General features: G+C 39.5%; 1 protein-coding gene across 1 annotated transcript in view; it reads right to left on the reverse strand.

Moving 5' to 3' along the window:
• LOC139742069 (protein unc-80 homolog) overlaps positions 1-19497 on the reverse strand; it is a gene marked incomplete at its 5' end in the record, with an annotated part of 94863 nt that extends 75366 nt beyond the window's left edge. The window contains 9 exons of the mRNA XM_071652629.1: positions 5741-5896; positions 8385-8565; positions 9797-9931; positions 10965-11146; positions 11902-12040; positions 13698-13910; positions 14543-14749; positions 15835-16031; positions 19357-19497. Coding sequence (XP_071508730.1) covers positions 5741-5896; positions 8385-8565; positions 9797-9931; positions 10965-11146; positions 11902-12040; positions 13698-13910; positions 14543-14749; positions 15835-16031; positions 19357-19497 — 1551 coding nt within the window. The remainder of the gene's footprint in view (positions 1-5740; positions 5897-8384; positions 8566-9796; positions 9932-10964; positions 11147-11901; positions 12041-13697; positions 13911-14542; positions 14750-15834; positions 16032-19356) is intronic.
• Positions 19498-23743: the final 4246 nt, after the last annotated feature.

Genomic DNA, 23743 nt, shown 5'->3' on the forward strand with positions numbered 1-23743 from the left:
AAAATGTTTGAAGATAAAAAAATATTATAATAATAAGCACCACTGCTCAATAAACGCTGTAGAAAAAAAATGTTTGGAAGAAGAGAGCTGTGAAAGACACACAGAAATATAAACTAGATTAATTAAAGCATTAACTGCAGAACAAGTGTATGAATCTCTTTCACAAAATATTCCACTTCAAAAAATCAATGTATTATGACTTCAGTGTTGAAACATTGTAACCTGACATAATCAATATGCTACACTGTATACACACACTTGCTTAGAAAATATGAATATCTTAAGCATACTTTTTATCATTTATCATTTTTCCCACTGCTGATTTAGATGGAAAAAAATCTAGTTTTGCATGGATAGTGGAATTATGAAGAAAGTTGGCAGATGAGTTATCAACTCTGCTTGTCAAATAGAAGAGATAGAAGATAATACATTTTTTTAATGAATCAACCAATCAGCATCTTCGTTACAAGCTGGACATGCTATCTATGCCCACCCCCCCCCCCACCCTCGGACTGGCCAGTCGCATTATATATCTACAACTGAATCCAAATATTTTGCCAGATGACAGAGATTTATAGTTTACTTGATCTCACTTACTTTTGCAATTGGATGCACTGCGGGATTGAAAAATATGACAAAATATACATAGCATTTTTGGGGGGTGTACATAGACATTCTCATTTGATTCTGAATAAGTTGAAAAAACGATTTTTTTCCCTGTATATTCAGAATTTATAATACACAAATTCCATTACACAGCTTAACAAAAAAAAACAATGTACGTATATTGTAGCTGTCTGCGCTGTAAACAAAGTGTGATTTTACCACATCATTGAAAACTTTACATCTAATACTTTGACAAATACTGTCATAACTTTAAGATACTCTCAAATATGTTTAGTCTTACAGAGCAAAACATAATCACTGGTACGGCCTTCAAAGTCACAAACATATACAGTCTTCACAACATCTTTGCCATACCAAAATATCAGACATAATCCCCATCACTGTACAACCTACAGACATACGATAACGTGCACTGGAAATGCCACTTCATGTCAGTTACATTGATGCATAAAGATCGTGTATATTAAATAAACATGGACAAAAACAAAGAATTTTTAGTTTCTTCTTAGTCACACACACACACACACACACACACACACATACATACACACACACACACACACACAAACAAACACACACACATAAAAACATAAAGCAATTAATGGATTTTGTTGTTTTCACTATTTTGTAACCCAAATCACTACAGTTGCAAATATTGAGTGTCCTGCTGCTAACAGTATTATATGGACAGACACAGTGACGGTGACCTGAAGACAATGACATGTAATCACAGTGATGCTTCTAACTCCCTCTACAGTATGCCAGCAGTACTCCAAGGCCGCATTTCATAAAATGTGACCTGCCACAACAAAAGGATCCGAAAGTCGCTAACGGCTGAGCTGAGAAAATCGAGTTTGAAGTCAGATCATCAAAATCGCTCAAAACCATCGAATTTCTGCTGTTGGCATAACGTTGTAGTGTAATGTTTTGTGTATCATCTGACCAAATTTCAGAGCTTAATGATAAAAGTACAGGCAATAAATTAGCGTTTTTTCTGGGCCATGATTTTCTGACTTTCAATGGAACAGAGACATGTCCAAAGATTTGGATATAGCACTGCAGATAGACTCTGCCCCAGCAACGAGGGAGTGATCTTACTGGTCAGTGCATTGCATCCTGGTTACTTATTCGTCGTGCGGAGACCGCTGGCACTAAGCTTGAATGAACATCATGGAGGTTGCTAGGAGCATACCTTCTATCGTCAAGAGGTGAAAACTGTCTCACCTCCCTTTAAATCATGATTGGATCCAAAGGAAAACTTTGAAGGTGGTTTTCTCGAAACGCTGATTTCCTAGACCACTTGACATGCTCTCATGAAATCATCGATATATCCACAACGGAGTACTTTTATGAGTAGTGTTATATATGAAATTAAAGCGGAAGAGTAAGGGAAAAATGTCATGCCATTTTCAGAAAATCAACCTCCCCTAACTTTTGGATCCTTTTGTTGTAGCGGGGCACAAATGTTGATATGATAGCAATTCTTACAGGAATGGAAATTGCCAAGGTAACAACAAGAATCCAGATTAATGACTGGCTGTTGCCACAGGAAGTTGCTATTCCAGCAAGAGTTGCTATCCTAACAGCTCTTACGAAACGGGGCCCAGATGTGTACGATGTTTACAGCATTTTGATTTGATGGTCCCTGCAGGCTCAGGGATATAATCAAACCTCAGTCTTTAATTGTAAAATTATTTCGAAACAAGAAATTTGGCCCCATTTTACCATCAGGGATCAATATAACTCTCACCTTCCCACACGGCAACATCAAAAATTTACGAAATGACACAACAGACTATGAATGACAAAATTGTGGAATGCGTGAAAATACAGACAACCTTTGGTTTGTGCAATGTGTGGAACAAACTGAGCTATTAAAGAGAAACATCAAGTCCTCGAATCTTTCAAGTGTATGCATCATCATACTCTTGAGAATGCATAAACTGGGTACTAGAGTCACGTACAGAGCATATGAACGAACATGCAAGATGGAACACAGAATTGGTATAAAAGTAGTTTAACTTCAGAAGGGACAGAAAAAAATGACATAAAATGACTATATAAAATGGCAATGTCAGACACGCAAGGCGGGGGGTGTCAAGATATGACAAGAAACAGCTCATATATGATATTGAGTCCAGCGGCCAATAAATGATTCATATTAAATAGATATATATTCCTATACTTCAGCAGCAAATATATATATATATACATTCTTTTTTTTTCTTTCAGTGGCTGAATCTCCACTCACTTTCTGATTGATGTTACTTACTTTTCTTACTTTCTTTCTTAATATCTTATCATTCTCACTGGTGTTTTTCCTCTTCCTTTCTTTCTTTTTTCTTCTTCTTCCCCTTTATCTCCTTTTCCTACTTCTACTTCCACATCAGCTAAAGGTTATTACTGATTTATTCGTCCAACTATTGAATACATGTACCTGTTTGCTGTGACTATTTTTTCCTTTGCATTCATACTTTATGCTACATTTCTCTATTCTTATCTACATGTTCTTCTTCTACTCCTGTGCCTCTTCTTTCGTTTTCCCTTCCTTCTTTTCCTTTTATTCCTTCCTTCTTTGCAATCATCTCCTTCCTTTGCTTTAATTTTCTCTTTTACCTTCATCTCTTCTTTTTGTTGTTTTCTTTTTTAAATATTCTTTGTATATTATCCATGAGCAACCCTTTTACACTCCCAGACAATTAGAGCACGACACAATAAGATCTGGCAAAGCAATGAATCTGAGCAGAATAACGAATGAAAACACTTACTAAGAAAAATCACTAAACACATTACCAGAAAAAAAGATAAGAGCAACAACATGGACGTATCTTTACATCTTATGATCCATATATAGATCATGGTTAAACAGGATGGAGACATTATTGTGTGAGTGAAAGAATGTGACTGCATAATAAGATCAGAGTAGGGAGAACAAAGACAAAGACAAATAGACATCAGGACAAACTTTACACGCCCGTACACACATACAAACATTGGTACAAAGTGTCTGATGGATATCCTGTTGGTCCCCATTGCATGGACATCCAAATCTCCTACCCGCTAACTACAAAATACATCACTTTTTTTATTCTGCAGGAATTTATCCCCGAGATTTGTGTGAAAATGGCAAAAGAACAAGCAATGACTAGAAAACCATCAGTGAAATTTGAAAGAAAATTAGACGAACCCCACTCAAAAGTTTAGACTCTTCTAATGTTTTTGGTTAAATGTGCCATCATCGTTTGATAAGATGGCTACGACAATATGCACTCCAGCATTAGTACAACAATACCAAAATTACAGTGACATTTCACAAAATTTGATTGCAACTGAAAAGCGCAATTTCCCAATTTACTGAAGGAGCATAGTCAAGTGCTTTTCGTGATGCCAGCAAAATGAAAATTATAAGGAACTCTCCATATATTTTCTTTATATCGATCCACAACTTTGATGTTACAAATTGTTAGAGCCCGCTTATGTAGCAATGACAGCATTTGGATTTAACCAAAACATTAATATTCATAACTTTTGAATGGATTATCTAATTTCCTCAAACTTCGACCAGTGTTTACTGCTATCTCTGCACTCACTGATTTCACACATAAATTTAAGCTCCATTTCCCATTTACGCGTACTTTCTTGATGTTCCCTGTTACAACTTTCTCTTTCTATCTATACATTCTTGCCAGTGCAACATTTATTTACAGTCTGCAATTTGAACTACATGTACACATTCTTATCTTATAATGATACAATGATCCAGAACATGTGTGCAAGGATGCTTTGCACAGCGTATAAAATCCACCACCCTAGTTTGACGTAGCCTCAGAAGTAGTGTAAGAGCATAGTATGAACTCACATGGAAAAAAATAAACAAAGTCTACGTACTCCAATAACCTCACTAGTCAGTAACACTGATGTTCAGTTGCAACTTAAGACTGAAATATCACATCGAGACGACAAGGTACATGCTATGATATCAACTGTGTACTTCTCACGAAAAAAATAAACCAAAAGCTCAATAAAATATCTCCATACATTTTGATTCTGGGGAGAATGAGCATATGAACAATCAAAATTGATGCTCAAATGCTGATGCGCCCACAGTAATTCATCATAATATATGTACACAATGTGACTCACAATCGGACCATTTACAATGGAAAGGACATCATAAGAACTTCTGAGAATTGCCTCAAATATATTTTTCTTTCAAAAGTTGGCAATACAGCTATAACCACAAACACTGTACATGCATTGCAGTCGAATACCTGCCTTGTGCAGTGCAACAACCTCAATATGCATATAGCATAACCCTGGTCAAAATGTTACGGCCACTCATCACAATTACTGCCCTTGTGTGACAGCTATGGCACAGCTTTATCACGGCAAATGCATTTGTGCACATCTTGATATTGATGAGTGATACAGTCTGACCAAGTGACTATAAAGCAGTGACTTTCATCCATTTTTTTTTTTTGAGGGGGGGTGCTTAACATTAAAAACAGTGTCACAAAAATGCTCAGTTTTGTCTCACAATGCTGAAGATAAGAACATCCACAATGAAGGACTCTACAGACCAGTTTTCACTTTGGCAAAATATGTGATTTTTCAGTAATGGAAATATACAAGTGACTTTAAAGAACAATAAATGCAGTTTCTCAAAATTGGGACTCCCACACTATGCATGTGCTACAACCATTTCTGTCAAGAATCAGCAATAAACACGCTAAAAAAAAATTGTTCTCATCTACTCGCTGCTTATTTGCAGCAAGTGTCCCCAAACGGATGTTGCACAAGGTGAATACCATGGAATAATTAGGATAAGTGTAATACTTTGAACTGACCAAAGAAATTGTAACAGCCATTTCCCCTAAAATAGATTTCAGCTGCCACGAAGGGCCCTTTCAACAGCCCAACATTAATAACCCCTGATATACTAGTATACTGATGCAGAAAGAAAATTCAGTGTAAAAAAAGATACAGAGCACTGAATTCTCGAGTGGTGCTGACACGTCAACATTCAAGACTGCGCGTACATTATTGGGTCGAACCTCACACACAGAGATGTATAAACAACAGCGACATTATCATGAACAATATCAAAGGCTACCTGTGCTGGCCGACAAGGTCCCTCCCGACCAAAGCGATGCCCGGCGGATGGACAGATTTCGTCCGCGGTTCAGGTTGGCGGCGGCCTGCTGCGACGGCGGTGCTATGGACATTCGGCGCGGGCCAACAGACACGCACACGGGCATGGGCGTGTCGTCTGCTTGATGTCGACGAGGGGAGAAAAGACGATGTCGGTGTGCGCCGAAAAGGATGGTACACGGGAAGGGTGGTGGCACGTAGAGGCGGTTCATACGTGTATATGTGTGACAGTGTGAGTGAATGTCATAGTTTTTTGTTCATTTCGATTTTTTTTTTTTTTGATAATAAAAGAAAGCAGAGAGGGCAGCCCAGCACACAGATGCGGTGCAGCAACGCACGGACACAGTTGCGTGGCACATAAGGAGATGTAGTGTGGTGGTGAAGGCGTGGCGTAGGCGTGGCCTTGGGAAGTGATGTGATTGGGTGGTGGAGAAAAAAACAGGAAGGGGGGGAAAACGGAAGATGGGAAAGGGAATGACAACACAAAACAAAGGGTTTAGTTAGTGTGAGCTATGTACACAAACGTGAAGTGATTTTTTTTTTTTTTTACTTCTTACATCCTTCCTTTTCTCGCTCTCTCTCCCAAAAGTCATTATCGAAAAAAATAATAACAGACATTTTTTTTTCTACAAAAGATATGGCATGCAGAGGACTGGAATCTATCTCAATGATTTTCAAAGGAAATAATAAGAAAACATAAAAACCAAGACTAAAGCATAAGCCAGTGAGTAGTGAAGATTCAGTTGAATGGTACACACTGTACATGTAGAGTTAGGATGGAGTATGGACTGTTAGTGATGGTGATATTTATTTTTTTTTTTGAAGCTTTTGAGCAGGTTGTTGGTTTCTTTTGGGGGGGCATTTTGCAGATTTCAAACCGAGTTACACGAATAAAGGAGCAAGCCATTCAGATAGCACAACCCTAATGATGTATAAAGCAATCTTTCGCGATGGCGAAATGGCTGCAAAGAGAGTCAAAGCTGATGTTAAGAGCTGACAACATCATGACTCCATGACGAGCAGACATAAAAATGAGAACAAGAGTGAGCTTGTCATGGAAAATGTTTTGGTTTCTCGATTCATGAAGAAAATACTGACAAGAAGCTACCAACACGGCATGATGTATTGTGTCAAATTCATGCGACGTAAAGTATGAATGAGAGTAGAGAAGAAACAAATTTCAATCAAACCTTTTGTGTACTCAGCGAACAATTTTGTCATGGGATTGTATCAACAATTCAAACATCTATGAAACCAGCTTTCTTTGTTGCTCCATGGTAACACTAAACGTCAGTTTGGGATGTCATGAAAACTTACCCTCAATCTAAACTTTACAATTGATATTTAGAAACATTTAGTGACAGAGCTAGGAACATTTATCTCATGAAGACTGAGTAAAATGTACTGAAGTTTAATTTGATATCTTTTAAGTACATCTCAAACAGGGAGCAAATATAGATAACACAAATTATTTTGGAGTGTGCATCGAGTTCATCAAGGAAAATCTCTCTCTGAAATTTGATAGATTCAGTATCTCGATTACATCTATGCTTGATTTTTTTTCATTTTGATGATTATATCTGTTTAACGATGAAAATACCTGTGCGATTGCAGGCCTGTGTGAGTGAGTATACAAACATGTAACAGATTAGTTAAAGAGAGTAGTCAATTCGGGTGCTATTTCTCTTTGGTGTCAAAGGAGAGTGGTCTCCTTTATAAGACAGTTTTACTCCTCACTTAATCACATTAAAAAAAACTAAGAAAGGTACAGAAAAAAAAAGGATTTTGTAGTTTGCGCTTTACTGGGCATATTTCAGGGAAGACTTAATTAGATTCTAAGAAACACTAATAGTGGGAGATGAATTCTGTGTATATTTTGAATTTGTTAGCTGACAGAGGATTGTAGGTGCATCTTTATGTTCACTTTTGTAATCTTTCTTTCACCTGTTCATATGTTAGGCATATGTGTGTGCGTGTGTGTGTGTGTGTGTGTGAATGTTCAAATGTGCAATTTCCATATGCTTATTCTCTCTTCTATGTGCCTGCTACAACGCGTGTGTGTATGCGTGGGACTGCTTGTGCATAAAACTCAAAGGAAATACCAGAAAACGAAAAATAACGATTCAACAGATTTTCGTGTCGATTAGCAAACTGCAGACATTGTGTGAAATTTACAAGCTATTACCAGTGTACTACAAGCCTTCAGCGTAGGGATAGTGAAATATAGCAGTACACTCAAAGCATTTTTGTGCCTTTTTTTTTCATACTAACAAAATTATATTACACATATATACACTGAAGAAGCTTCTCACATCGTGTGAAATGAAATCATAGTCTACAAAACTGATCGGTACTCGTGACAAGAAAAAGAAGGCATATACAACGTACGTAAAAAAGCTTCAAAGTAATCGCCTCTTTGCCAGTGCTCACGTTTGTGTGTGTGAGATTCAACGAAAATAATAATTCTACACAAAATTTGTAAGTGTAATCTACGGATAAAAGAGAGCTCTACACAGAAAAAGCTACGTATATAACATGTACGGTACATATATGTGCTGAACTGCAGAGGAGAGAGAGGAAGACGGCGAAAAGGAGGAATCACCCACCTTCGTCGTCCGACGTGACGTGGTGCGAGGGCTCGTACGCGGCCTGCTGGACCACCGGCACATTGATGAGGTGGAACGTCTCGCGGGCCTTGCGCTTCTTCTCCTGCTCTCGCAGCAGGGTCTTGCGCACGTGCTCGCGGTGCTGGATGGTGCGCGAAACCGCCACGGCCGCAAACGAACGCTGTTGGAATACAGGAATATTCGTTACATTTTCTTGTAAAGAGATCGGCAGCAAGATAAGCAATCACGCTGTTGAATTATAGGAATATGCATTACAGTTTGAAATTTTGAACTTTGAACTTTGTTTTCCTTATTTGAGATACAAATGTTGTATATAACAAACATAAGGTGAAGCTCATTACAAAATTTCTTCACGAGATCCAAAGCAAGATAAGCAATTAAACCTAAAAACATATCTCTTTATCAAGTAAAGTTGATGATTGAAGGTTAGGGGTGTAAAACGACAGGCACAATAGCTAGACATAGCAAGATGGATGATGCATGTAGGTGCCAAAGTAATGCAAGCTGTATACTGCACGTTAGAATAAGGCCTATTATTATTATAGGTGAAAACTTTTTCGGAGAAATCTTCCACTCTCATCAACTAAATAGCGGGCGAAATTAATTTCAAGAGTAATAGAGGGAAAGGGGAGGGAGATAAAAAGAGATTAATTATCATACAGACATATTTAGATAGAGAGATAGATAAACAGACATACAAAAGCAGACATATACATGCATTGGCAGACAATAAATACTGATAAATACTACGAGATACACCTGTAGATGGATGGATACACTGTAAAAAGATAGATGGATAACGGTACATGTAGTGAGATGGATAAAACAGATAGATACAGAGGCAGACATATGTTTTTTTTTCAATTTAATCATACTTAATATTTCATGTACATACATTGGTTGACAGATAAATACTCATATAAAATACTAAGATATACACCTGTAAATAAGATAGAAAGAAAGAAAAATAGATAGATAGATAGATAGATAGACAGACAGACAGACAGACAGACAGACAGACAGACAGATTAGATAGATAGATAGATAGATAGATAGATAGATAGGGTAGGTAGGTAGATAGACAGACAGACAGACAGAGAGGCAGGCAGGCAAACAGAAATAAAGAGATAGATGGATCGACAGTTGGATAGAGAGAGTTTGCCCTGCTACTCACACTCTCCTCTTCAGTGGAGACCTTTTATAGATAGATAGATAGATAGATAGATAGATAGATAGATAGATAGATAGATAGATAGATAGATGGATAGATAGATGGATAGATAGATAGATAGATAGATAGATAGAAAGATAGCTATATAGACAGACAAAAATAAAGAGAAAGAGAGATGGATCGATGGCTGGATAGAGAGAGAGTTTGCCCTGCTACTCACACTCTCCTCTTCAGTGGAGACCTTCTCCTCCAGCTCTGAGTGGACCACTGGCATCCAGGGAGGGTCCAGAACAGGGACGTTGGCCACCCCGATGGTTGGGGAGGGTACAGTGAAGTCTATGCTGGGAGGAGGAACCTGTGACAGTGATAAGAGAGTGTGGAAGATGACCACTTTGGAGGTAAACATAGCTTTAGATCATGAGGTTAGCCCATATTTATCTCTCCTTTTTTTTGGGGGGGGGAGGGTTTTTTTGTACAATTCTTGCTCATTCTTTTTTTTAAATTTAACCAGAAACTGCATCAAAAAAGGTGCAACAGTTTTGGGGAAGTCAGTCCTTGCCGAATGTACGTGGTTGGTTCTATACCCGTTTAGGATGGACTGAGTTTGCTAAAACATGCATTTCCAATAGACACCTACCCGAGTATCCTCGGGACTCGTCTTCAACAGGTTAATGGAACAATATTGGCTTGATTCCTAGAATTTTTCTTAATAAGTTGGGATGCTTGATTCCTCTATTTATCTGCTTCATATTATTTGTTGAAAGTGTGATATTGTACAGCAGGTATCATGGATCTTTCCTTTTTGCAATGAAAGCCTTGCATTTTTTCCAAAGGGTTTGTGTTCCTCGTCACCTTATTCTGTTGTTGATGGATAAAGTTTGGTTCTTGACTGAACAGTGTACAGTTATTCAAAGACGCTGTACCTGTTCCCAATCATGGAAGGCATTAAATTATTCAGAGAGAGTCTTGACTTGGTGAAGGAGTACAGATTTCTTTTTATATGAAATCATGTGGCATAGTCAATGGCATGCACTGTTCGATTCTGGTCTTACTGTTGAACATGCACAATCTCTTTTACAGTGGCGGATCCACGCGGAGGTGCACCGGGTGTGCGCCCCCTTTATTTTTGTTTAAACAGAAGAAATAAAAAGAAAAAATGGAGGGGGCATGTGCGCCCCCTTTAATTTTGTAAAGACACCCCCCCCCCCTTTATGGAATTCCTGGATTTGCTCCTGTTTTGCCATGTATTAGGTTGAAATTTTCGGATAAGCTGTGTCTGTGTTGTTACTGAAGGTTTCATTCAATTATAGTGTTTACGTTATGTCACGAGGGCCAGGTTTGCAGTCCAGTGGGCGTGGTCTGCAGTCCAGTGGGCGGGGCAAACTGACCTTGAAGAGCATGGAGGCCTTGTCTTCCATGCGGGGCCACACCTGGTGGCGGAACCGCCAGAGCACCCCAAACCGCTGCACCGCCTCCACCCTCTGGCCCGCATCGTTGTGGTGCATCTCGCCGGCTATCAGCCGGTTCACGGTGTCCGGGATCTTGACCGCACAGATCAACACGATTGCAGCTTTAGACAGAGAGAGAGAGAGAGACAGAAATATTTAAGCCTCATTCAGTTGGCAGACATACACACAAACAAAGACAGGGAGAAACATTAGGCAGTGAGATATTTTAAAAAACAAATACACACAGACAAAGAGGGGGATGTGCAATGACACATTGATTTAGAAGGAGGTAAGAGCATCATAACCAGACACAGAATGGATGAGAGATGAAGTAGAGAAAAAGACAGACCAGGATGAATAAAAAAGAAGAAATACAGGAGACAGAAATGAGAGAGAGAGAGAAAGAAAGCAAACACATATGTTATGCTTGTATTTGCATATAAATAACATTTGGTAGCAGCGCTAGAAACAAGCAGTAACTCAGCAAAAAAAATATAATGAGAGCAGAAACTCCCACTAAAAATAACATCGATTAAGCAGAAGACATTTGATTCAAATATTGTGTCACTCACTTTCAGGGCCATGACATTAGATTTGCTTTCGGTGGGAGCAGTTTGATCTCGTCTGATCTATATAAGACTAGAAAAATTCACATGCGTGAAACTTTCTCAAATATCACAAAGGAGCCAAGATTTGCGAAAGTAAAATGCACACGAAAGTATTTTTCTACACGAGGCACCGAATGACAGACATTTGCAAAAGTTTTATGCTGCAAATGTTTCTGGTTTTTCAGTATTTCTGTAAATACCTTCAAATAAGATATGGGGGAGGGACATATGAGATATAATAGATAAGAAGGATGTGTTGCTAGTCTCACCTGCAGACCCCGCCAGTTGCTGGCTGCTGTCCAGCAGGAGTTCCCAGGCGAGTGGGAGTATGTTATCATAGACATCCTCACTCAGGATGGGAGCTGCCTTGGCCAGGAGTGACAGGGGTGAGTGGTACAAATCCATGGCCTGGATGGTCATAACAAATTGAGGCAGAAAGAAAACAAAGAAAATGACAAAAGATCCTTGAGCTGAAACTACCACTGAAAATAGCATTTTTTTTTTTTTTTGTAAGTTACGATTATAATTTGAGCATAGTAGATGAAAAGAAATTTATATGTATAATAAGGTCAGCAGAGTTAAGCATCTGTGAACAAGTCCAATAAAGTGTTAAGAGCCTCGATGATTCGGCTATTGAGGTAGTACATGGTAAGATTGAATCAAGGGAGGTTATTGAATAAAACCAGTTTCAAAATTGCCTATGAAATTAGGCTTGCCTCATCGCATGCAAGAGGTTTAGTTAATATCATCTTTGCATCCTTCATCCTCCGCAGAATTTAAAGACCCAGCAGCATGGGGAAACATGGGTGGTCTGATTAAATCAATCTTCATTCACCGCCCACATTAAAAAACTGAAAATAGCGGCCATCAGCAAATATTGCATAAAAGCGTACGCTCATCAGTAACGATTGATTCCACTTGAGATTCTTTGGTTGTGTGTGTACTTTAATAGAGAGATCAGTGATAATGCTGAACACAATTTGCAGCAGGGATTCTCGAATGTATTCAAGCCGGGTCTACCTTCCCACTCCATTAATTCCCATGCTACTGGGGGGAGAGAAGAGATATACCAAAAGAGATATAGAGAACATAGAAGAGATATACAGTTAAACTCGCCTAAGTCGACGTCGCATATGTCGAATAATCGCTTAAGTCGATGATTTTAAAAAGTCCCGATTTTGCCCCATTGACTTACGTGTATTAATTCACTCACAAGTCAAATTTTGTAAGTCGAATACTCGCCTAAGTCGATGAAATTCCAAGAACACTTTCACGGAAAAACCATTAAATTCACTGTGCCTAAGTCGAATAAGATTTTATTGTGTAATAAATCACTGTCAAAATCACGAGACGCCAGTTTTTGTTTACATAAGACCTAGCCCGACCAGACAGGTGACAAAAAAAATGATCTATAGCATAAAGTATCAAAATTCAAAGCGATCGCATGCGATCGTTGAACTCTCTTCATGTTTGGAGGTCCGCTGGTACAGCCCTGTCGCGCTACATACGTACAGCGACTGGGCTGTGTATAGTTGTGCGTACAGCGACTGGGCTGTGTACATACTCTGTGTATGTTTGCAGTCTGCGCTGTGCAGTGGAGTACAGTGGTATGGATGAAGCTGCTGAGTTTTCAAAACGGAAAGTAGGGGGAAAGTTACGGGCACGGGTAAATCAGAATTACACCTCTACACGCATTTCAAGCCACGGTATGGTAAACTGGAATCAATCACTGCTCAAATATCGTTCATATTCACTTCCCCAAGGTTTAACAAGGGTGTAACGTAATCGGACCTGTGCCAATACTATTAATGCACTGTCCATGCAAAGTTAGCCGTGGCCCTGCCGGGCGACCCGTGCTGCGGCACACCTCTCCAGCTCTCGGCTCCAGGAGTAGACAACATACAGTGTACATGTACATTTTATACATAATGTACGTGTGGTGTAACTGTAAGTCGATTTTTTTTTTGACTTACGCACAAGTCGAAAATCGCCTAAGTCGATGTGTTTTGCTCAGTCCCGAGAAGATCGACTTATGCGAATTTAACTGTACCAGGCTCCAACTAACCTGCATCTTGAGGTACTTCATGATGGGTGTGTCCTCCACCTGGGGTCGCTCCAGGTCAAAGGGCAGGGTCATGGCCGAGTTGGCCACGGCCGAGTTGGTGCGGCTGGTGGCGTTGTGGCGGAACATGCTGACCTGCCGGTCAAGGGTTGACGAGGTGCTCTCGCGTCGCAGCTCCCGGAAGCTGCGGAGGGTGGAGTGACCCTGGGTACTCTCCTGGAGTGATGGTGGGTCATGGGAAAGAGTGGAGGGGTAAGAGGGAGGGGAAGAGGGGATGGGTTTGGGGAACGGGCAATGATGAGGGAAGGGGAGTAGGTTGGGAAAGGAAGTGGTCACAGAGGAAGGGGACAGAGTGGGCCATGAGGGGGAAGGGAAAGGGTTGGGAAGGGGTGATAGGTGAAAGGGGGAAGAGGGTGATAAGGAGGAAGGGAATGGGTTAGGGAAGAAGGTACAGGAGAGGCATAGAGGGGTAGAGGTTTTGGAGTGGATGACAAGGTGAAGAGGGGAAGGGGAACAAGGAAGGGGAAATGAGAAAGGGAGAATAAAGTAAGTGGAAGAAGAAAGGTGGGATACATAATAACCAGATTACTCAAAGCTTTAAAAGGACTTTCCAAAGCAGACCTTTTCCAGAAGGATGGTTATTTCAAGAACTTTGCAAATAATGTAGAAGAATTCCATGTGACATGCATACGCAGTTACAACTTTGTAATTGTGTGTTGATGCAAAGGTTGTAGATCTCAGGTGCGTTAAAAAACACCTACAAGCCTTTAGTCAGGCACTGAAAAAGTTCATTTTGGATTGGAAAAATGATAACTTGCGATGTCAAAATGTCATCCTCGCAGACGTACCTTTCTCTTGGTCTTGGCCTCAAATCGTCGGACCTTCTCCTCCAGCTCCTCATCCCTTGCCTTTGGGAAGACTTCCTCGCCGTAGACCGCCCTCACAGCCTTCATCAGACGGTAGCAGTTCCTCTTCTGGCGCTCCAAGCAGTTGGGGTGGCAGCTGCGCTGGTGCTGGCAGATAAAGTTGCTCTTGCTGGCGATCTCGACTACAACCTTTGAACACGCCAAAAATCAGGGGAGATTATTTTACACTTTTTGATCTGAAAATACTCCCAAAACATCTCACTTCCTCGCCATATCACATCAGCTAGACAAATTTTTTTGTAAACCCTTTCGATTTTTTGCATGCAAATTCAACTACATACACCCAGCGTCATCCTCTTTGTGCCTCATAAAGCAATTGCATGCCTTAATTCTTTTGCTTTTAAGAAAGAAATGTTATCCCCGGGGTAAGAGTCCCAAAGGATGTTCTGGCCATGGGAAAATATTACATAACAGTCTGCTATCATTGCAACTGATTGATAACTTGCCCTACATCGACGTAAATGAGCACTGAATTGATCAGTGTCTTAGAAGTAGCCATAATAAAAATCATGGGTGTACGTTCTCAACGGAAGAACTTCATGAATTTGAATAATTACGCAGTCTCCTATCACATGATGACATTCATCCAATGGCCCAATGGCATTTGACTAGCGCGGATATCACAGTTTCTTGACGTGGCGTTTGCATAGTCACCCACCAGAGGCAACAGCTCAATCATATTATCCTTCTCAGTTTGACATTTTTAACATCTGCATCGGCAAACACTATATCAACATATCTGGTTGATAGAGAACAAGGTAAAGCATGGACTTAAATACCTGTACTTGAACCAGTGTCCAATATAAGGAAACATTTAACATGCAACGACAACAATAAAATTACAGACCCACTTTTAACAACTTACATTAAAGAATAAAAAAGGATGCGTAATGTGCTTTTATGATGACAGGCATGCTCCTCACAATTTGATGTAATTCATCCAATCAGCTAATTTGTGAACACTTTTGATATTTTCTGTCATTTTGGAGAAAGTACTTCTGTCCAAAACAGACAACAAAATGCTTCTGTCTAAAGACTGAAAACAAGCTGTGATCACAATGGCAAAACTTTGAGAATTTAAACTTTGCGAACATAAACTTTGCAATGTTTTGCCAGTGAGACTGCAGCTACTGAGAGAATCTTAAGAGATTTATTATTATTATGTAATAAAAAGAATCGGCCGGAGGTCAAAAGGAGTCAGACATTGCACTCACTGGTATCCAGGGCATGTTCTTGGTGAGGTCAACATCCTCCAGCCCGCCCCCGTCCGGCGTGGACACCACCTCGGAGAGATCCTGCTCCTGGGGGCTGACCTGGTCGCTGAAGACGCTGCTCGTCTCTCCCGTCGAGTCCTCGTCAATGGAGATGGAGGACACCTTGCGCCCCTTGATGGACCCAGACCGCGCCAGGCCTGACAGGGATTAGGATGAAATATGAAGTTACTAGAGGGTATTTGTTTATCTTTATCAGCCATATCAGACTCTGAATGGTATTTGTTAAAGGTAAAACATAGTTTTCATGCAACTGCAAAAACTGTTGATTTTTGCTCTAAATTGGAGACAATATGTATTAAGAAATGTGTGAAATAACGCTGTGATAACATAATTTCAGTTGGGTAACTACAGTAAAGCAAAATATTACCCCAAAAAGTATGACAGAAGTACTGCAATCTCAAGAGCATTTTCGTGATTGTTGCTACTATGTGCTTTTTATAATTGATTACCAGTACATAAATTTATAATATATCAGGCCATAGCAGCACCCATCCACGGAGTGAATGGCATGTACAGCTTGTTAGCTGCATGCAATGCAATACTACTGCAAGGGCATGTTTTAATCATCATGTACTAGTCAAGGCGCAGGGACCCAGGAAAAATGACTTCGTTCAACCCACCCCGCAGAAAAGGTTTGCCTGCATGGGGTGGTCGGCTTGACCCTCTGGAACATCCCTAGGTAGTATGTGATTCCAAATTGTGGTATCAATAAAATTTTACAGGCCACTTTAGTTGCGACAAGACCTTATTCTTCGAGAAAGAGTCTGCGCACGCTAAGACTACTACACGTACCACTAGCACTGCTACAGGCGCCAATGCCAGTGGTGCTTGTAGTAGTCTTAGCGCATACAGACTTTTTAGGCGACAAACAAAGGTTTTTGCCTGCAAACTAACTTTTCACGCCAAGCTGGGGTCGGTGTAGTGTAGTTTCTAGACGTTTTTATTTCGTCTTTATTTCTCCGAGTTAAAGCAAGCCGAGTGAGAGCGCATACCCAGTGACTGCCACGCCAGAACCGTTTTTTGTCGCAATCACTGGGTATGCGCCCTCGCTCCGCCTAGCGCAATACAGCGGGCTTCTGCACAATACACAAGCTGCAACTCAGAGAAATAAAGACAAAATAAAAACGGCTAGAAATTAAGACTAGGGTCGGTGACGCTTGTCGCTATTGGGGCACTGAAAATGACAAACTTATCACAGTTTTTGCATTTATTTCATGAAGAATTCATCAAAACTGCATAAAACTATAAATGTACACGTTGCTAGTGATGTCAGCAATACAGTGGGATTCATTGTAAGTTATAATATTGTGCATGGTTACCATGGTAACCGGATGCCTACAGGTGATTGGTAACCCCCTAAAATATCTGGAATTTAGACAGGTTTGTTTCTTTTGCCTTGCGTGCACATCACCCATTGTAGATCGGATCTTAAAGTACCTACCTCAACACTGTAAAATTAGCCTGGATAAAAGGGAAAAGACACCCAAGAGTTTTCCCTCATTCTCTCCTAAGCATTAATTCATTACTGCATGTTTTGATACAAAATACATATCATGGTTTTTCATTTTTTCTACAATTTTTTTTTTACAAAAGCTAACGAACACAAAAGTATGCTTAATTCTTTGATGGATAATCCAGCGCACGTGTATATTCCTTCTTTAGAAAGGAATTTATCTGCATTATTGAATAAACTTCCTTTACGAACATGAACAGTTATTGCTTTCCTCTGCTCTTTTCCAGGATTGTTTTGAATAACAATTGCTCTGTAAATACTCAAAAGAGCCAACATTAGAATATAATTGGCTTTGCTCTCTGTATTCACCTATATTTTTAAGGGAAATTTGTGTCCATACATTACTAAAAACTACATTTGCCTATATACTTTGAAGTCAAATTTGTGTTTAAAGTACGACGGGTGCAACTTTTTCATGCATTTTACTATTCGAAAATGATATCTTTCTTTCAATGGCCGTTTATTATGCCTTTGTTTACAAATTTTGCTGTAACTTGAGAATGCTTCAATATACTCTTCACATAAGTGGTACACAATGCAGAAGGAAGGACATGCTTATTGAGCTTTTTGAAATTATGGGCTTTAGTTTTTGAGTTATTGACAGCTGAACCCTGATTGGATAACACTGGTTCCTTGGCAACAGAAGAAAACATTTTTTCTTTACAATAATCAATAAAAAGTGTTTTTTTTTTAATTGCATCTATTAAAAAAAAATCAAAGTTTGCAGCAGTAGGAGGCATTTGGGGGTTACCAATTACCTGTAGGCATCCAGTTACCATGGTAACCATGTACAATATCATAACTTACAATGAATCCCACTGTATTGCTGACATCTTTAGCAACGTGTACATAATAGTTTTATGCAGTTTTGATGAATTCTTCATGAAATAAATGCAAAAACTGTGATAAGTTTGTCATTTTCAGTGCCCCAATAGCGACAAGCGTCACCGACCCTGGTCTTAATTTCTAGTCATTTTTACTTCGTCTTTATTTCTCTGAGTTGCAGCTTGTGTATTGTGCAGAAGCCCGCAGTATTGTGCTAAGCCGAGTGAGGGCACATACCCAGTGATTGCAATTCGTGCGTCGCAATCACTGGGTATGCGCTCTCACTCGGCTTGCTTCAACTCGGAGAAATAAAGACGAAATAAAAACGGCTAGAAACTACACTACACCGACCCCAGCTTGGCGTGAAAAGTTAGTTTGCAGGCAAAACCCTTGTTTGTCGAAGAAAAAGTATGTGTGCGCTAAGACTACTACATGCAGCACTGGCACTGGCGCCTGTAGCAGTGCTAGAGGTGCTTGTAATAGTCTTGGCGTGCGCAGACCCTTTTACGTTTATTCCAACAAATAATGATGAAAAGTGGCCAGTAAAATTCTACTGACACCACAATTTGGAACCACATACTACCTGGGGATGTTCATGGAGGTCCCATCTACCACCCTGTCTGTTCAAACCTTTTCTGCGGGGTGGGTTGAACGAACTCCTTAATTAAGCCTCTTACAGGAATTAGCGCCTTGACTATACTGGTAACATTTTACCTACTCTACTGTACCCACTAATGAACGGGCAGGGTGCTTCAGCCATAAAAGTCAGGTACACGGACTTTTACTACTCTACACGTTTGATCTCAAAATATTCCAAAATGTATGTTACTCATTATTCTGGCAAATCATGTCATTGCAGCCAGACAAGTTTCTTGGTGGATCCTTCTGACATATTGCAAACCAAATTCCAAATGGGTGGAAGATGAATTTTGAGCCCTTCCGAGAACTATGTTTTAGCTTTAAAAATGAATTATTGGACGATAGCGTAAAGATAAATACTGATTGAAAAGACATGACTAATTGAAGATTGCACAAAGTGCACAGCTATACACATTTTCTGAATATGAACAATGTCAAAGTGTCCCAACGTGCAGGTTTGAGAAAGAGAGGGAGCCCTTCCTTACCATGAAGTGTGTCTGGTCGGCTGCTGCTGCGGTGCCTTCCGGTCAGTGGTCTGGCCGTGGCATCCCTGCCCATTGGGGACGTGGTGACGCCGTGGCGACGGAGGAGCCCGCCCCTGCTCTGCTTCCTTGGCTGCATGCCAACTGGGAGGGGAGATCAGGGAGAAAAGATGAGGAATGGCTATATAGACCAGGCTCTCCAATGACGTCGCCAAGCCAGCCATACTGATGGTCAAAAACTGTGTATGGGGGCCCCAATATGCATCATGGGTATTAAAGCATTATATCCCAAGTCCCATCACCTACATGTAGCTAGTGCAATTTTATTGGGCAAGTCAGGCAGGCTAGTATGTGGCCCGTACGTGTACTATGCGCTAGAGCTACGCACTTAATACACACATGAACTGTTTCTGCTTCTCAGGCAACATGCCTCATTTGACGTCAAGGAACCTCGTCTATAGCTGTTACAGACATCTACAATGTATATAATCCAGGACCGACCCTTGGTACATCATCTTGTACTTTCCCCTGAAAGCTCTCATTTCTCTTGCTACCACCAAATGCAGGTAAGCTGAGTGAACAGATCTTAAAGTGTCTGAAGAATCAGGGTATTAAAGTACCGTTCAGTGATCGGTCGACAACTGGTGACGGAAAATTGAATATTGCGTGGAAATCCCGTCGCCCGTCGGCTATTTCAACGGGAAAATGAATGAAATATCAATATTCTATTTTCAACTGAAAATGAAACACAGGATAATGAATTTGCTCTGAAATCCTGTTTTCCGTGTTTCATTATGATAAAATATCGAAAAATGACTCAAAATCCTATTTTCTTAATATTTCAAAAAATAGGAAATGGAAAACAGGATATCGGTTCGATATTCGTTTTTCCATTTTCCATATGCAACGAGCGACGGGATATTGAAGACCGCCCCCAACGGCCACTTTATCTCGACACATAAATCAGTTGTAGCGATTCGGTATTGTACAGTGTCTAGAAGAAGGAGACTATACCTTTGGCATAGCTACGCTATACGCACCTTGGTCCTACAATTATTATGCAGGCATATGAGGTTGTTTAGGTTTTCGTGGCGATGTGCAGCAAGCTTTGCTGCGAAACGACAAGTTTGTAGAGACTTTCGATCGTAATTACGCGATATTTTCATCTACAGAAAACCACATTCTTCTCCGACAGAAATTTTGATGAACGGAAAAAATAGTTTCAGATGAAATCTTCATATTTAAACAACTTCACCAATCATAATGTCGGTGAAAACCGTGAGAAAGGAGTTGCGTTTCGCTTGTATGAATCCGTTGCCACTGTGCCAGGTAACAAAGAAGATTAAGCAAATTTGGCATCATGACACTTGTTGTTGTTGGGTGTTTTTTTTTTTTCAGATCAAACGCAATTATGCTTCTGTCTCAAATGTTTATATATCTGACTGGTCATTATTTTGAAGTTATTCAACCAGGAACAACATTATGTTTTATACTTTTGCTGACAAGAAAATGGAATATTCTCTATATTTCGTGTAGGGGCCCTACCTGGTTTATATATACATATATCATGTACGTACCTACACAATTTCTTGTGATTTAGGGTTCCAACGAGAATGTTCGATAAGTGAAAGCACAAGGAGGGCATTGTGAAGCCGGGACTTAGTGTAGCAATACATAAACGTCTCGCCGGATTTTCAGCAAATTTGGCAGAAAGTATCTTTATGATGATATGATCTTAATTTGTTAGATTAGCCACCCCACCTCCGAAGGGGGGATGGAGCCTCGATCAGAGTCCTTAAACTTATTCTTTTTAATCTTCTTCTTTCAAACCGAAAAAGATCTAGGCCCCAGTTTTGCTCGTATTGATATCCAGCCAGCAACAGATAAAGAATTTCATTATTTCTTAGCTAATCCAAATCCCCAATCTGTGTACTTTACTCCCATCCAAGATTATGAGGTGAAGGACGTAGTTCACAAATTAAAAGAAAAAAAAAAGGAAAAGAGTGCTTGACATGATGGCATTACGAATGTTTTACTGGAAAAAAAAATTATACCCGAAATTTTGTCTCCTTTAACATATCATATTGAATTTGTCCCTTCTCACTAGTACAGTGCCTCGTCAAATGAAAACTGCTTAAGTGGTTCCACTTTATAAACAAGGTAACAAACAAGATTAAGCAATTATCGTCCAATTTCTCATTTGACCACAATTTCCAAGATTCTTGAACATTTGATATATTCTCGCGTAATTAAGTTTTTAGATGAATGCAATATTCTTTGTGACCCTCAATTTGGATTTAGAAAAAACAACAACACTCTACTACTCACGCTCTGCTTGCTTTTATTGACAAATAAAAGTCGTCCACGCTACTAGTATTGACGATTTATCATATACAGTTGGTACATTCCTCGACCTGTCCAGGGCCTAAAATTTGACACTATCGATCACGATATTTTGTTATATAAACTCTCGCACTACGGAAAACGTGGAAAGGCCTTGGACTGGTTCAGGAGCTATCTAACCAATAGGAAACAGTTTGTATAATATTAACGGTTTTAGTTTTAGTTTGAAAACACTTTCTTGGGGATCCCTCAAGGATCTCTTTTGGGTCCGCTTTTGTTTATTCTTTACATGAATGATTTCAAAAATTAATCTTATATTTTGTCCTTCCTTCTTTTTGCCGATGATTCCAATATCTTGTTTTCACATCGAAACCCAACAACCCAAGTTTTCTCTCAATGTAAACAAAACTAATTATATGTTATTCAGTAATTTTCATTTGCCAGGTGATATAAAAGTGAGTAATGATTGTTTAATTCAAGTTGAATCGTCTAAATTTTTAGGTCTATATATTATTGGCCATGATTTATCATGGAAATATCATATATATTACTTATCTGGTTTTTATTCTGCCCACACGATCTCACACGATTCTTCTCTGAAAGCAGACTCCTTTGAGGTTGCTGATTTGTTTCTATACAACTTAGTCACATTGATTTTATGCATCAGTTATCAGCCAACGACTTGCCCCACATTTTAGCAATTTGTTTGAGAAAAACTATGCGGTTCATGCATACCCCACAAGGTAAAGAGACTCGTTTCACCTTCCACGTATTCGCACACTCTTTGCTCAAAAAACAGTTGCTTTCACCTGACCCAAATTCTGGAATGATCTTCCCGCAGATGTAGTCAAATGTTCTTCTCTCTTTATTTCAAACAAAAACTCAAATCAATGTTACTTAATGAGTATAATGAGTATAACTTGCCTGATTAGAATTATGTAACCTGTTATTTTACATTATTCTCTTTCAATGCATGGGGGATCAATTTGAAGTGTACGTTTGCTTTACCTCTGGTTTCAGCTTTTATGTGTTTATGCTCCCAATAATTACTGCGCTATCACTCATACTTTGAACTCGTATAGGTCATGCTCGTATACCAGTGTATTTTCATGCTGTCTTTTATCAATCAGCACTTATTCCCTTCCTTTCCTCTTTTTTCTTTTCTTTCTCTTTTCTTTTACTTCTTCTGCTCTTTGCACCTTGCTGTTTTAGCTTTCAATTATAGTTTCGTCATTAGTACTTTGTGTCCTATCTCCACTGTAAAACGAATTTACATCGTGATACTTTTTCCCCCGGAACACGAAGTTACAAGCTTTACTTTTGCGGCTCTTTCGTATGTCACATATTATAGAGAATTGTCTTTTATGTATACATAATATGCTGAGACACTTTCTTGTAATGACCAACCTTATATCATATTTTGTATTTTGCTAATTGCTCGTTTCTATTTTTGTTTCTTTTTTGTTAAAGGGGAAGGCTAGTAACTGATCAGTGGGAATCAGTGGAAATGCTGTGAGATGATTGTTCCAATCCTTATGGGATTCATTCAAGAGTTCATTGTATATCTATTGTTGTGTGAAAATGATTTGCTTCAGAATGGTCTCATATTCAAGTAATGTGCAGTTTAATGCTTCCAGGTTAGCGTCCCTGGTCAGTGACGGAGCATTAATCTGCACATTACTTGAATATGAGACCGTTCTGAAGCAAATCATTTTCACACAACAATAGATATACAATGAACTCTTGAATGAATCCCATAAGGATTGGAACAATCATCTCCCAGTATTTCCACTGATTCCCACTGATCAGTTACTAGCCTTCCCCTTTAAGTGTAGGCCCTACATGTATACAGATGTGATGTGAAATTATGAAAATAAACAGCTGGAACTGTTCACTGTGTCTCAAGAGTAAGACCAGTGCAGTAATTCAAAATTAAAATTCAAAAATGCTAAAGATAGAGCTATGAAGACGTTAATGGCTGAAATTTCATGTTCGATTATGGCGGATTCAGTGCTGCCCTGATCGGGGGAGGGGGTGAAGGTTAGGA

Source organism: Diadema antillarum, unplaced genomic scaffold (assembly GCF_040938485.1).
Source record: "Diadema antillarum isolate AM-2024a unplaced genomic scaffold, OU_Dant_1.0 seq00000978_RagTag, whole genome shotgun sequence".
Classification (NCBI taxonomy): domain Eukaryota; kingdom Metazoa; phylum Echinodermata; class Echinoidea; order Diadematoida; family Diadematidae; genus Diadema; species Diadema antillarum.